Below are 17,005 nucleotides of genomic sequence, written 5' to 3'. Positions count from 1 at the left end.
TTCTTTTTTTGCTTTCCCTTCCTTTTCCCCTCAGTTTCGGGTCTCTTCTGATTTGTTTAGTGTATATTTTTCTGGGGTCATTGTTACCCTGTTAGCATTTTGTTCTCTCATTCATCTATTCTCCTCTGGACAAAATGACAAGACAGAAAAACTCACCTCAAAAAAAAGAAGAGGCAGTACCGACTGCCAGAGACCTAATCAATATGGACATTAGTAAAATGTCGGAACTAGAGTTCAGAATGACAATTATAAAGATACCAGCTGGACTTGAAAAAAAGCATGGAAGATACTAGAGAATCCCTTTCTGGAGTAATAAAAGAACTAAAATCTAACCAAGTCAAAATCAAAAAGACTATTAATGAGGTGCAATAAAAAATGGAGGCTCTAACTGCTGGGATAAATGAGGCAGAAGAGGGAATCAGTGAGATAGAAGACCAAATGATGGAGAATAAAGAAGCTGAGAAAAAGAGAGATAAACAACTACTGGATCACGAGGACAGAATTCAAGAGATAAGTGATACCATAAGACAAAACAATATTAGAATAATTGGGATCCCAGAAGAAGAAGAAAGAGAGAGAGGGGCAGGACGTATATTGGAGCAAATTATAGCAGAGAACTTCCCTAATTTGGGGAAGGAAACAGGCATCAAAATCCAGGAGGCACAGAGAACCCCTCTCAAAATCAATAAAAATAGGTCAACACCCCGACATCTAATAGTAAAACTTACAAGTCTCAGAGACAAAGAGAAAATCCTGACAGCAGCTCGGGACAAGAGGTCTGTAACCTACAATGGTAGAAACAATAGATTGGCAGCAGACCTATCCACAGAGATCTGGCAGACCAGAGCACTAAATGAGAAATATATGCAGCCAAAAATACTATATCCAGCTAGGCTGTCATTGAAAATAAAAGGAGAGCTAAAAAGCTAACTAAAAGAATTTGCTAACATGAAACCAGACCTACAAGAAATATTGAAAGGGGTCCTCTAAGCAAAGAGAGAGCCCCAATCAAAAGACACAGGGTATCAGATTGGATAAAAAAACAAGACCCATTCATATGCTGCCTGCAAGAAACTCATTTTAGACCCAAAGACACCTCCAGATTGAAAGTGAGGGGGTGGAAAATCATTTACCATGCTAATGGACATCGAAAGAAAGCTGGGGTGGCAATCCTTATATCAGACAAATTAGATTTTAAACGAAAGACTATAATAAGAGATGAGGAAGGACACTATATCCTACTTAAAGGGTTTATCCAACAAGATCTAACAATTTTAAATATCTATGCCCCTAACATGAAAGCAGCCAATTATGTAAGCCAATTAATAACAAAATCAAAGAAACACATCAACAATAATACAATAATAGATGGGGACTGTAACACCCCCCTCACTGAAATGGACAGATCATCTAAGCAAAAGATCAACAAGGAAATAAAGGCTTTAAATGACACACTGGACCAGACGGACTTCAGATATATTCAAAACATTCCATCCCAAAGCAACAGAATACACATTCTTCTCTAGTGCCCATGGAACATTCTCCAGAATAGATCACATCCTAGGTCACAAATCAGGTCTCAACCAATACCAAAAGATTGGGATCATTCCCTGCATATTTTCAGCCCACAGTGCTTTGAAACTAGAACTTAATCACAACAGGAATGTCGGAAAGAACTCAAATACATGGAGGCTAAAGAGCATCCCACTAAAGAATGAATGGGTCAGCCAGGAAATTAAAGAAGAATTTTAAAAATTCATGGAAACAAATGAAAATGAAAACAACTGTTCAAAATCCTTGGGATGCAGCAAAGGCAGTCCTAAGAGGAAAGTATAGCAATACAAGCCTTTCTCAAGAAACAAGAAAGTTCTCAAATACACAACTTAACCCTACACCTAAAGGAGCTGGAGGAAGAACAGCAAATAAAGCCTAAACCCAGCAGGAGAAGAGAAATAATAAAGATCAGAGCAGAAATCAATGAAATAGACACCAAAAGAATAGTAGAATAGATCAACAAAACTAGGAGCTGGTTCTTTGAAAGAATTAATAAGATTAATAAACCCCTGGCCAGACTTATCAAAAAGAAAAGAGAAACGACCCAAATAAATAAAATCATGAATGAAAGAGGAGAGATCACAACCAACACCAAAGAAATACAATTATAAGAACATATTAAGAGCAAATATGTGCCAGCAAATTAGACAATCTGGAATGAATGGATGCATTCCTAGAGACCTATAAACTACCAAAACTGAACCAGGAAGAAATAGAAAACCTGAACAGACCCAGAACCAGTAAGGAAATTGAAGCAGTCATCAAAAATCTCCCAACAAACAAGAGCCCAGGGCCAGATGGCTTCCCAGGGGAATTCTACCAAACATTTAAAGAAGAATTAATTCCTATTCTTCTGAAACTGTTCCAAAAAATGGAAGCGGAAGGAAAACTTCCAAGCTCATTTTATAAGGCCAGCATTACCTTGATCCCAAAACCAGACATAAGACCCCACCAAAAAGGAGAATTACAGACCAATATCTCTGATGAACATGGGTGCAAAAATTCTCACCAAAATACTAGCCAATAAGATCCAACAGTGCATTAAAAGGATTATTCACCACGGCCAAGTGGGATTTATTCCTGGGCTGCAAGGTTGGTTCAACATCTGCAAATCAATCAATGTGATACAATACATTAATAAAAAAAAAGAACAAGAACCATATGATCCTCTCAATAGTTGCAGAAAAAGCATTTGACAAAGTACAACACCCATTCTTGATTAAAACTCTTCACAGTGTAGGGATAGAGGGTACATACCTCAATATCATAAAAGCCATCTATGAAAAACCCACAGTGAGTATCATTCTCAATGGGAAAAACTGAGAGCTTTTCCCCTAAGGTCAGGAACATGGCAGGGATGTCCACTATCACCACTGCTGTTCAACATAGTACTAGAAGTCCTAGCCACAGCAATCAGACAACAAAAAGAAATAAAAAGGATCTGAATTGGCAAAGAAGAAGTCAAACTCTCACTCTTTGCAGATGATACGATACTTTATGTGGAAAACCCCAAAGACTCCACCCCAAAACTGCTAGAACTCATACGGGAATTCAGTAAAGTGGCAGGATATAAAATCAATGCACAGAAATCAGTTGCATTTCTATACACCAACAATAAGACAGAAGAAAGAGAAATTAAGGAGTTGATCCCATTTACAATTACACCCAAAACCAAAAAATACCTAGGAATAAATCTAACCAAAGAGGCAAAGAATCTGTACTCAGAAAACTAGAGAATACTCATGAAAGAAATTGAAGAAGACACAAAGAAATGGAAAAACTTTCCATGCTCATGGATTGGAAGAACAAATATTGTGAAAATGTCTATGCTACCTAGAGCAATCTACACATTTAATGCAATCCCTATCAAAATACCATCAACTTTTTTCACAGAACTGGAACAAATAATCCTAAAATTTGTATGGAACCAAAAAAGACCCTGAATAGCCAGAGGAATGTTGAAAAAGAAAACCAATGCCGGTGGCATCACAATTCTGGACTTCAAACTCTATTACAAAGCTGTAATCATCAAGACAGTATGGTACTGGCACAAAAACAGACACATAGATCAGTGGAACAGAATAGAGAGCCCAGAAATGGACCTTCAACTCTATGGTCAACTAATCTTCGACAAAGCAGGAAAGAATGTCCAATGGAAAAAAGACAGTCGCTCCAACAAATGGTTTAGGGAAAATTGGGCAGCAACATGCAGAAGAATGAAACTGGACCATTTCCTTACACCACACACAAATATAGACTCAAAATGGATGAAAGACCTCAATGTGAGACAGGAATCCATCAAAATCCTAGAGGAGAACACAGGCAGCAACCTCTTCGACCTCAGCCACAGCAACTTCTTCCTAGACACATCGCCAAAGGCAAGGGAAGCAAGGGCAAAAATGAACTATTGGGACTTCATCAAGTTAAAAAGCTTTTGCACAGCAAAGGAAACAGTTGACAAAACCAAAAGGCAACCAACAGAATGGGAGAAGATATTTACAAATGACATATCAGATAAAGGGCTAGTATCCAAAATCTATAAAGAACTTATCAAACTCAACACCCAAAGAACAAATAATCCAATCAAGAAATGGGCAGAAGACATGAACAGACATTTCTGCAAAGAAGACGTCCAAATGGCCAACAGACACATGAAAACGTGCTCAACATCACTCAACATCAGGGAAATACAAAACAAAACCACAATGAGATATGACTTCGCACCAGTCAGGATGGCTAAAATTAACAAGTCAGGAAATGACAGATGTTGGGGAAGATGCGGAGAAAGGGGAATCCTCCTACACTGTTGGTGGAAATGCAAGCTAATACAGCCACTCTGGAAAACAGTATGGAGGTTCCTCAAAAAGTTGAAAATAGAGCTACCCTATGACCCAGCAATTGCACTACTGGGTATTTACCCCAAAGATACAAATATAGTGATTTGAAGGGGTACATGCACCCCAATGTTTATAGTAGCAATGTCCATAATAGCCAAACTATGGAAAGAGCCAAGATGTTCATCAACAGATGTGGTATATATACAATGGAATATTATGTGGTATATATACAATGGAATATTACGCAGCCATCAAAAAAAAACCCTAACTAAATCTTGCCATTTGCAATGACGTGGATAGAACTAGAGGGTATTATGCTAAGCAAAATAAGTCAATCAGGGAAAGATAAGTATCATATGATCTCATTGATATGAGGAATTTGAGAAACAAGACATAGGATCATAGGGGAAGGGAGGAAAAAATGAAACAAAATGAAACCAGAGAGGGAGACAAACCATAAGAGTCTCTTAATCTCAGGAAACAAACTGAGGGTTGCTGGAGTGGTGGGGGGTGGGAGGGATGGGGTGGCTGGGTGATGGATATTGGGGAGGGTATGTGCTATGGTGAGTGCTGTGAATTGTGTAAGACTGATGAATCACAGACCTGTACCTCTGAAACAAATAATACATTATATGTTAAAAAGAAGAAGAAGAAGAAAGAAGAAGAAGAAGAAGAAGAAGAAGAAGAAGAAGAAGAAGAAGAAGAAGAAGAAGAAGAAGAAGAAGAAGAAGAAGAAGGCAGTAGGAAGGGAAAAATGAAGGGGGGGTATCGGAGGGGGAGACAAACCATGAGAGACTGTGGACTCTGAGAAACAAACTGAGGGTTTTAGAGGGGATAGGAGTGGGGGAATGGGTTAGCCCAGTGATAGGTATTAAGGAAGGCACGTATTGCATGGAGAACTGGGTGTTATATGCAAATAATGAATCATGGAACACTACATCAAAACTAATGATGTAATGTATGGTGACTAACATAACATAATAAAATAAAATTAATTAAAAAAACATAAAAAAAGAGCATGTGAAATATAAAGGGTTAAGCCCTACAACTCTGCCAAATGGCAGGGGAGCTACTGGAACTCTCACCAGGTCAGAGGAGTTGGCAAGCAGCAGGGTTTACATTTCCTTACTACCTTGATAGTGCAGATGGGAGCAGGGTCCAGGCACCACAGCCAGTCTATTGCCTCAGTGAGCCCACACTAGCCCCAGTTATCCCACCAAGGTGGCCCAATGTGGTGCACACCGTGACATCCCTGGCCAATGCTCACTATAGCTCCAGCTCTCTCGCCTATATGACACAGGTGCAAAGCACCTTGGAACACTTCAGGCCAGCACCACTTTGTTTCCAGATGACTTGCCAGGGAATCCCTAGTGTAGAGCACCCCAGGACCTCCCAACCTGAACCCACCTTTGTCCCAGATGACTTGCCAGGGCATCTCCTGTGTGGAGTGCCCTGGGACACCTCCTCACCTGGACTGCACCCACCTCAGGTCCAACCACCCTGCCATAGGGTCCCCTGCACAGAGTGCCCTGGGACGCCCTAGCTTGCACCCACTTCAGCTTCAGCTGTCCTGCCAAGGTCCTCTCTGTGCAGAGAGAACTGAGAACACTCCAGCTTGTGCCCACTTAAGACTCAGCTGTCCTACTAGGGTGCCTTCTGCACAGAGAGCCCCAGGAACCCTAGGTTTGCACTCACTTCAGCTTCAGCTGTCCTGCCAGGGAGCCCTCTGCATGGAGAGCCCTGGGACCACCCTGGCCCATGCCCACTTCAGCTCTAGGCATCCCACCATGATAGCCCCAGCCCAGAGTGCCCTAGGACCCCTAGCCCACACCAGCCACAGGTCTAGCCAGCCAGCACAAGTCACCAGGCACACACAGTCTACACAGGGGATAACCATACACAGGACAATTCCTTCAAGTTTAGGAGAAGTAGCTGTTCCACCTAGTTCATAAAAACAAACACAAAAAGGCAATAAAAATGAGAAGACAGAGGAACATGCTCCAAATGAAAGAACAAGACAAAACCTCAGAAAAGGAGCTAAATGAAGTGGAAATAAACCATCTACCTGGTAAGTTCAAAGTAATGGTCATAAAGATGCCCATGAGACTGGAGAGAAGAGTGGATGAACTCAGTGAGAACTTCGACAAAGAGATAGAAAATATAAAAAAAGAACCAATCAGAGTTAAAGAATACAAGAACTGAAATTAAAAAGACACTAGAGGGAGGGGCGCCTGGGTGGCTCAGTCGTTAAGCGTCTGCCTTCGGCTCAGGTCATGATCCCAGGGTCCTGGGATCGAGCCCCGCATCGGGCTCCCTGCTCAGTGGAAAGCCTGCTTCTCCCTCTCCCACTCCCCCTGCTTGTGTTCTCTCTCTCTCGCTGTGTCTCTCTCTGTCAGATAAATAAATAAAATCTTTAAAAAAAAAAAAAAAGACACTAGAGGGAATAAACAATAGATTAGAGGATGCAGAAGAACACGTCAGTGATCTGGAAGACAGGGTAATGGAAAACACTCACGCTGAACAACAAAAATAAAAAAGAATTTTTAAAAATGAGGATAGGTTATGGCTCTCTTGAATAACATCAAGCGATTGAACATTCACATTATGGGGACCCCAGAAGAAGAAGAAGAGAGAGGAAGGGGCAGAAAACTTATTTGAAGAAATAATAGCTGAGAAATTCCCTATCCTGGGAAAGAAACACATATCCAAGTTTAGGAATCCAGAGAGCCCCAAATAAGATGAACCCAAGGAGTTCCACACCATGACACATAATAATTAAAATGCCAAAGATTAGAGATAAAGAGAGAATTTTAAAAGCAGCAAGAGGAGATTATGCTAAGTGAAATAAGCAGAGAAAGTCAATTATTGTGGTTTTCACTTATTTGTGGAATGTAAGGAATAACATGGAGGACATTAAGAGAAGGAAGGGAAAAATGAAGGGGGGCAGAAATCGGAGGGGAAAATGAACCATGAGAGGCTATGGACTCCGAGAAATAAACTAAGGGTTTTAGAGGGGAGGGGGGTGAAGGGATGGGTTAGCCCAGTGATGGGTATTAAGGAGGGCACGTATTGCATGGAGCACTGGGTGTTATATGCCAACAGTGAATCATGGAACACGACATCAAAAACTAATGATGTAATGTATGGTGACTAGCATAACTAATAAAATAAAATAAATTAAAAATAAATAAAAGCAGCAAGAGAGAAGCTACTAGTTACATACCAGGGAAACCCCATAAGACTAGAGCTGATTTTTCAGCAGAAACTTTGCAGGCCAGAGGGGAGGGACATGATAGAGTCAAAGTTTTGAAAGGAAAAACAACCCCTACAACCAAGAATACTCTACCCAGCAAGATTACCATTCAGAAGCGAAGAAAAGATAGTTTCCCAGACAAACAAAAGTTTTAAAAGTTCATCCGCACTAGGGGCACCTGGGTGGCACAGTCAGTTAAGAGTCTGACTCTTGGTTTCAGCTCAGGTCACGATCTCAGGGTTGTAAGATTGAGCCCTGTGTGAAGCTCTGTGCTTAGCGCAGAGTCTGCTTAAGATTCTCTCTCCCTCTCCTTCTGCCCCCTCCCCACACATGTGCATGCACTCTCTCTCTAAAATCAATCAATTAATCAATCAGTCTTAAAAAAAAGTTCATCACCATTAAACCGGCCTTGTGAGAAATGTTAAAGGGACTTCTTTAAGTGGAAAAGAAAAGGCCATAATTAGAGATGAGAAAATTCTGGAAGGAAAAAAATTTCATGAGTAAAAGCAAACATACAGTAAATGTAGTAGAGCAAGCACTTACAAAGCTAGTATGAAGATTAAAAGATAAAAATAATAAAATCAGTTATATGTAAAGAATTAGTTATGGGGGCTCACACAGTAATTAGATGTAAAATAGGGCAATATATACATAAAACGTGGAGAGGGGAAATAAAAAGGAAGTTCTTTTAGAATGCATTCAAACTTAAGTGATCATCAACTTAATATAGACTACTATATATTTAGGATGCTATATATGAACCTCATATAAACCTGTAATGGATACACAAAAAATAAAGAGAAAGAAGGCCAAGCACAACATTAAAGAAAGCCATCTATTACAAGGAAAGAGAACAAAAGAAGAAGAAAGGAACAGAGAAGGACTACAAAACAACCAGAAAACAATTAACAAAATGGTAATAAGAACATATATATCAATAATTACTTTAAATGTAAATGATCTAAATGCTCCAATCAAAAGACATAGGGTAACAGAATGGATTAAAAATAACAAGACCCATCCATATGCTGCTTACAAGAGACTCACTTCAGACCTAAAGAAACATACAGACTGAAAGTGAAAGGATAGAAAAAGATATTCCATGCAAATGGAAGCAAAAAAAAAAAAAAAAAAGCTGGGGTAGCAATACTTATATCAGACAAAACAGACTTTAAACTAAGACTGTAACAAGAGACAGAGAGGGCATTACCTAATGATAAAGGGAGAAGTTCAATAAGAGGATATAACACTGTTGGTGGGAATGTAAATTGGTGCAGAAAACACCATGGAGTTTCCTCACAAATTAAAAATAGAGGGGCACCTGGGTGGCTCAGTCACTTGAGCATCTGACTCTTGATTTCAGTTCAAGTCATGATTTCAGGGTCCTGGGATTAAACCCCACATTTGGCTCCATGTTCAGCAGGGAGTCTGCTTGAGGATTTCCCTCCCTCTGCCTCTGCTCCCACCCCCCACTTGTGCTCACGCTCTCTCTCTAAAATAAATAAATAAAATCTTTAAAAAATTAAAAATAGAAATACCATATGATCCAGTAATTCCACTACTAGATATTTACCCAAAGAAAACAAAAACACTAATTCAAAAAGATGTATGCACCCCTATGTTTATTGTAGCATTATTTACAATAGCCATGATATGGAAGCAACATAATGTCCACTGATAGATGAATGGATAAAAGATGTGGTATCTGTATAATATATATGTATGTATATGATGTATATTTATAACGGAATATTACTCAGCCATAAAAATAGAATGAGATTTTGCCATTTGTGACAATCTGGATGGACCTAGAGGATATTATGCTAAGTGAAATAAGTCAGACAAAGACAAATACCATACATTTTCACTTACATGTGGAATCTAAAAAGCAAAACAAAAAGGAGAAATAGATCCAATAAATACAGAAAATAAACTGATGGTTGTCAGAGGTATAGGCTTCCATTTATGGAATGAATAAGTCATGAATTAGAGAAGTACAGCATGAGGAATATAGTCAGTGGTGGTGTACTAGCATTGTATGGGGACAGTAGCTACACTTGTGAGCATAGCATAACGTATAGAGTTGTTGATTCACTATGTTGTATACCTGAAACTAATGTAATATTGTGTGTCAACTATTCCTCAATAAAAGAAAGAAAAAGCAAGCACTGATAAATTATTGACTACTACATCTGAAATTAATGATGTACTACATATTGGCTAATTGAATTAAAAAAAGAAAGAAAAAGCAATCCTAAAATTCATATGGAAACACAGAAGGCCCTTAACAATCAAAGAATTTTTGAACAGAAACAAAGCTGGAGGCATCACATCTTTTGATGTCAAAATATATTAGAAAGATACAGTATGGTACTAGTGTAAAAACAGACATACAGCCCAATGGAGCAGAATAACAATAAACTCAGCATACACAGTCACTTGATCTTGGACAGTGGTGCCAAGAATTCATATTAGTGGGGACAGGATAGTGTCTTCCATGAAGTTGTGGAAAACTGGATACTGACATGTAAAAGAATGAAACTGGAAACATCTTACGATGTACACAAAAATCAACTCACAAAGTGTTAAAGACTAAGATATAAGATCTGAAACAAAGAAGCAGAGAACAGAATGGTATTCGCCAGATGCTGGGGTGTGTGGGAAATGGGGTCATATTTGTCAAAGAGTACGAAGTTTCACTTATGTGAGGTCAATCAGTTCTAGGGATCCACTGTATAGCATAGTGTCTATAGTTACAATATTGTACTATATATTGAAAATTTGCTATTAGTAGGTCTTCTATTGAGTGTTATCACAAAAATAATGAATAAAAAGGGCAGGAGAAAGTTTTAGGAGATGATGGATATGTTTATTGCATGGGTTGTGGTACTGATGTTTGGATGTGTACTTATCAGATTCATCAACTTTTATATATTAAATATGTACAGCTCTTTGTTAATCATACCTCAATAAAGTTGGGGTTTTTTAGATTTTATTTAAATTCAAGTTAGTTAACATATATTGTATTATTAGTTTCAGGGGTAGAATTTTGTGATTCATCACTTGCATAAAGTTGTTTTAAGAAAAATCCTTCAGATGTGCCATTGAACCTGTTTCCAGAGATGTTTTATTGCTTCTCTTTGACTGTCTAGACCCTAATCCTCTCCTTTTCCAATTAAACGGGAAAGATGATGTTTCCTTGTCTCTATGAGAATCCTTTCCATCCCCCTTCATTGCAAACAGAAAAGTTAAAGTTAAGCCCCAAAGAATTATAAACAGGATCTTGAGATATTTGCACACATATGTTCACTGCAGCACTATTCACAATAGCCAAACCATGGAAACAAACTAAATGTCCATCAGTGGATGAATGGGTAAAGAGAATGTGGCATATACATACACAGAATATGATTCATCCATAAACAGAGGAAATCCTGCTAGATGCTACAACAGATGAATCTCAAGGACATTTTGTTAAATGAAATAAGGCAGTCACAGAAGGACAAATACCTCACAATTCCACTTATATGAAATATATAAAATATTAAAATAATAAAACAATAAATAGAATGGTGGTTACCAGGGACCAGGGAGAAGGAATATGGGAGATTGCTGTTCAACAGGTATCGAGTTTTAATCATGCAAGATGAAAAAGTTTTAGAATCATTGTACTTATAGTTAACAATACTGTATCATACAGTTAAAAATTTAAGAAGCTGGATTTCATGATATGTGTTAATTTTAAGATGTCTTGATTTTTCTCTTATTAATACTAAAGTTCCTTGAAACACGGAATTCTGACCCTTACTGCTATTCAGGATCAAGCATCATGACTAGCACATTATAATTTTTTGATAAATAATGTATATGTTCATGACATGATGAATGGTTTACTTAATGATCCACAGCAATATCTGCCTTCCAGACCCAGGGTGGGGGAAAAAAAAGACTTCTCTGAGGCATTTCCACTCAGCCATGCTCTTGGAACTTGTAATAAGTAGAATTTAAACTCCACAAAGCAGAGATTTGGACTATTGTGGCCAATGCCAAATCTCCTGGAGAGAGCAGAAGGGGCCCAGGGAAGCACGCAGTAAATACCGTTAATGAAAGAGTGTATGACCAACTTAACATGCTCTAGTCTGCATGGTCACTAAGCCTCTCTTCTACTGGTCTTACTATCCTCAAAAAAGGCCGTCAGAATATGAATGTAAAGAAATGGCTTCATCTGGGTTACTTTCTCTAACAAATACACAATCTTTATGATTGTAAACACTAAGAGCTCTCTGCTCCTGTTGAGTAAAAATATCTGTGTTCAGTTCCCAGCAACAGGATATTCTCTCTTTATATTAACTCAGACAATATGGATGGCCACTGAGACCAGGACAATGAGGTAAGAAGACCCGAAGCCAGACCCGTGTCCCCACCCTTTATTCACTTTATGGACACCAACCAGTGCCTATGTCAGGTCACTGGTTCCCTACATCCCATAACCCACTCCCATTCCTGTTCACCTCTATGGTGAGGGCTTCTCCAGCATTCTTCCTTCCATTCCTATGTGCAGCTTTTCTCAGTGCCTTTAAGCCCTCCTCGAATTTGTTGGTGATAACCAGCCACCGAGCAGACTCTACCAGCCACCTGATCAAAGAAGACAGAGGTGCAGCCAAGTCTCTCATGTGTCCATACTCTTTGTCCTGAAATGCCTCTCCCCTCCCATCTAATACCTACCTCTTGTTCTGTTATACCAGAAAACACAAACTTACATTCTCTTGTACCGTGACTAAAAAACTGGGAGGATGGCCTCTCCGTGCGGTACATTTTCACTACTGGCAATATAGAGCAGGAGTCATATTGCCCCCTCCCTCTTATTCTGGGGAATGTTTTCAGGTTTGGCAAATAAAAATAGTGTCTACTTAAATCTGAATTTAGATGAACAGTGAATATGAGTAATTGTTGAGTATAACCATCTCCCATGCGGTATTTTGGACCTACTTACGCTGAGAAGTATTTGTTGTTTGTTTGAAATTTTACTTGAATGAGACACCCTGTATTCTATCAGGCTAGTAAGTAAAAATAGAGAACTCTCAGATAAATAGAAATTTCATATAAACTATGAAAAATTTTTAGTGTAGCTATGCTCCATGCAATATTTGGAATATTATACAAAAAAAAATTGTTTACCTGAAATTCAAACTTAACTGAGTGTCCTTGATATTATCTGGTAACCCCACCTGTTCAGCTTCGTGAAGCGTACAAAGGACACTTATTAGGAGAGCATGTGCTCAAGTTCTTAACTAAGAACCAAACAGAATTCTTAGGACCTGATTCCATGTATCTTGCATCCCAGGATCCTCTAAGACAAAGGAAAAAAGAAAGCTTTTACCTTGAGAAAAGAAAGGAGACAAATAACGGTACAGAAACCACCAGCTGAAGGGTGTGCCAGTCTGGAATGGCAAAAGCCAGTCCTCCCAGGATCATCTGTCCTACACAAGCAGTACAGACTGCCACTGTTATTCCCATGGCTTGGCATCGGGGCACTGTCCATTCTACGCCTGGAAGAAAACACGAACAGGATTTTGACTTCAAAGTAGGAACCTCAAAGTCAAAGTCAAGGCTTGGAAAATGTCAAAGATGCAAAGTGTTTACTTACACAGCATAATAGTATTTGTCATGATGTTCGTGGTAGAGCAGCCAGCCAGGAAGCGTAGCACGCAGTAAATGACGAAGGTGGGAGCAAAGCCCACACAGGTGTCAGCAACGGCCAGCTGCAGGAGGCACCACCTGAGAATTAACTTCCTCCCAAACCTGAGGAACGGGAACCGGTTAGATGGGGGAATAAGAACAACCGGATGGGAAAATTAACAAAAGGAGGTACACTTTGAAATTTAGCGTGGGTTTTAGTAAGTGAAACTTTGCCCTTGAAACTTTTTTTTTTAATTTTTTATTGTTATGTTAATCCCCATACATTACATCATTAGTTTTAGATATAGTGTTCCATGATTCATTGTTTGTGCATAACACCCAGTGCTCCATGCAGAACGTGCCCTCCTCAATACCCATCACCAGGCTAACCCATCCTCCCACCCCCCTCCCCTCTAGAACCCTCAGTTTGTTTTTCAGAGTCCATCGTCTCTCATGGTTCTTCTCCCCCTCCGATTTCCCCCCCTTCATTCTTCCCCTCCTGCTACATTCTTCCTCTTCTTTTTTTCTTTCTTAACATATATTGCATTATTTGTTTCAGAGGTACAGATCTGAGATTCAACAGTCTTGCTGCCCTTGAAACTTTAAAGAATCAACAGCTAGTCAACAGGAGATCTTCCCAGAAGCAACCCACCTGTTTGTAAATAGAGACTGAGTATAACAAAACTTCTTCCCCAGTCTGTTACCAGATCTTTGAGACCAATTGAAGCCATATGAGACCAGTTGCAATACTGGAAATTTTAACACATCACACGTGTCCCTTGTACTAACACAAGCACTTAACACAGTGGTCTGTGCAGTGTCTAGAACACGAGGGAGCTGCTATGGACTGTGTCCCCTGCCCCCACCCCAATTCATATATTGAAGATCTAATACCCAGTGAAATGGTATTTGGAGATGGGCTTTGAGGGGGCTAATTAGGTTTCGATGAGGTCATGAGAATGGGGTCCTTATGATGGGGTTAGTGCCCTTATGAGAAGAGAGATTGCTCTCCTCTTCCTGCCATGTGAGGCTATAGCAAGAAGGCAGCTGCCTTGAAGTCAGGAAGACAGCTCTCACCAGTACCTAAATCTCTCTGCACCTAGATTTTGGACCTCCCAGCTTCCAGAACTTGAGAAAATAAATTTCTGTTGTTTAAGCCACCTGGTCTCTGGTGTTTTGTTGTGGTAGCCTGAGCTGACTAAGACAAGATCTAAATCTGTACTTGGGACTCTGGGACCACACAGGTCATGGATAAACTACATGAAAGGAATATCCAAGAAACAATACAGCAAAGTTGCTGATGGGTTGCATTAGAGGCCCTCTTTGCTATGTCTGGCTTTATAGGCCTTGAACAACATGTTTCCCTAAAATAATAAGTGAACAACTCAGAGAACTTAGAGTGAGTTCTCAGAGGAAAGGATTAGGTGAGATGAGCATAAAGAAACAGAGAAGAAGAAGGTATTTTTATTTTATTTTTTAAAAGATTTTATTTATGGGGCACCTGGGTGGCTCAGTCGGTGAAGCGTCTGCCTTCGGCTCAGGTCATGATCTCAGGGTCCTGGGATGGAGCCCCGCATTGGGCTCCCTGCTCAGCGGGAAGCCTGCTTCTCCCTCACCCACTCCCCCTGCTTGTGTTCCCTCTCTCGCTGTCTCTCTCTGTGTCAAATAAATAAATAAATAAAATCTTTTTAAAAAAATAAAAGATGGTATTTATTTGAGAGAGAGAGAGAGTGAGCACGAGAGAGAGAGAGTGGCAAGCAGAGGGGAAGGGAGAAGCAGACTCCCTGCTGAGCAGGGAGCCTGACATGGGGTTCAATCCCAGGACCCAGCCACCCAGGCGCCCCAGCGAGAAGGTATTTTTAAAAAGGAAGGAGAATTCTGTGTTTCACAGTTGTCTGGGAGAGAGGGCCTTTCTCTGGACAACATGGATGATTCTGTGCTGATTCTGTATGACCAGCAGTGGACAAACAGAGGGATTGGAAAAAAAACCTGCAATCCTTGCTATGCTTGCAGAATATTTCCATTATAACACAGTGTTAAATCTTTTATATTCTGAGTATTTATATTACATACATTTGTATTTCCATTTAAAATGGAATAAAATCTATGTAAAGAAACACTATGATTAATGAAATGATGTAATGACTATTATTGGAAAGTCTGGTCAGTCAAAATGAAAAGCAGCTGTATTAAAGATATATCAGGTAGTGATATCTAGGGGCGCCTGAGTGGCTCAGTCGGTTAAGTGTCTGCCTTTGGCTCAGGTCATGATCCCAGGGTCCTGGGATTGAGCCCCAAGTCGGGCTCCCTGCTCAGCAGGGAGTCTGCTTTTCCCTCTCCCCCTGCTCATGATATCTCTCAAATAAATAAACAAAATAAAAATCTTTAAAATGTAGTGATATTTAGAGCGGCAAGCATTTGGTAACAATCTGGTTGTCCATCACTGAAAAATGGATGAAGAGCATCGTCATGGATCTTCACTGAGGAGCACTATGCAGCAATTAGAAGAATGAACTAGAAGTACACGTAGGAATGTGTATAGACCTCAAAAAACATAGCATTGGGTGTACAAAAGAAAAAGAATGAGATAATAACACATTTACATACATATGTGAATTAAAATATATGTAAACCAAACAATGTCATTTATTTTGAAAAACATATGAATTTAAAGAAATATAGTTAATGCATTATAATGACCCCTATTGGGAAGAAGGAAATGGGATTGGGGCATAAGGAAAAAATGAAACATATACATAGATACATGAAAGGAATTCATGGCCAAACTAATGAGGACACTGTCTCATGAAATGAGTATAACTCAACCATCTGTGGTTGATATCAAAGGAAGAGAAATTTGTGCTGGCAAAATATAAAGATTATTGTTTTATTAATTATTAATTGTGCACTTTGGCTGTATGTTCACCATTGCTTTTTTTTTTTCCAGATGCAGAGGAAGATGACTCTTCCCAGCCTTATATTTAAGTTAGAGTCACACGTCTGCATTCTGACCATGGGTTGCAGACAGAAGTGACCAAGGCCACTTCCAGCCCTATCCATACAAGGTCCACTTGTGTCCTGCTCATTCTCTCTGACAACATGGCTGGAAACAAAAAACGTGCAGATGAAAAAGTCACACAATGGAAGATGCTGGTTCCCTGAGCCACTGCTCAGAGGATGGGGGCCATGTGACCCACACCACACTGTGAGGACAGTGAGAATCATGATTTTATTAAAATCCCAATTTTGATTCTAGGGTTCTTACTGTAACTAGCTACCTTGGCTAACACAGTAATGTTTGAATGATTGTATTTGATGAAGATAACTAGAGAAGCTTTGTAGGTTTTCTTTTTTGGTATAGGTTTCTCAAATTTATTTGAAAAAAATATTTGAGGGGCTCCTGGGTGACTCAGTTGGTTAAGTGTCCCACTCTTGGTTTTGGCTCAGGTCATGATCTCAGAGTTGTGAGACTGAGCCCCAAGTCAGGCTCTATGCTGGGTGTGGAGTCTGCTTAAGATTCTTTTTCTCCCTCTTCCTCTGCCCCTCCCCCCAAGACTGTCTAAAAAAAATTTTTTTTAATTGGAAAAGAAAACGTGATGTAGAACTGTAAACATACGCATAAAAAGAGGTTACAAAATTACATATACACTTTTACCAATTTTATTTAAAACATATATTTCTG

General features: G+C 39.5%; 1 protein-coding gene across 1 annotated transcript in view; it reads right to left on the bottom strand.

Annotated features, from left to right (window-relative positions):
- LOC116638813 (solute carrier family 22 member 9-like) overlaps positions 1–17,005 on the bottom strand; it is a 36,215-nt gene that overhangs the window by 14,844 nt on the left and 4,366 nt on the right. The window contains exons 3-5 of the mRNA XM_032414933.1: positions 13,292–13,446; positions 13,025–13,193; positions 12,156–12,279 (exon numbers count right to left, since the gene is read on the bottom strand). Of these exons, the coding sequence (XP_032270824.1) occupies positions 12,156–12,279; positions 13,025–13,193; positions 13,292–13,446 (448 nt within the window). The remainder of the gene's footprint in view (positions 1–12,155; positions 12,280–13,024; positions 13,194–13,291; positions 13,447–17,005) is intronic.

Source organism: Phoca vitulina, unplaced genomic scaffold, assembly GCF_004348235.1.
Source record: "Phoca vitulina isolate PV1807 unplaced genomic scaffold, GSC_HSeal_1.0 scaffold16, whole genome shotgun sequence".
In the NCBI taxonomy this organism is placed as follows: Eukaryota; Metazoa; Chordata; class Mammalia; order Carnivora; family Phocidae; genus Phoca; species Phoca vitulina.
The sequence above is the reverse complement of the archived record's forward strand: the minus strand, read 5'-3'. Positions and strand labels throughout refer to the sequence as shown.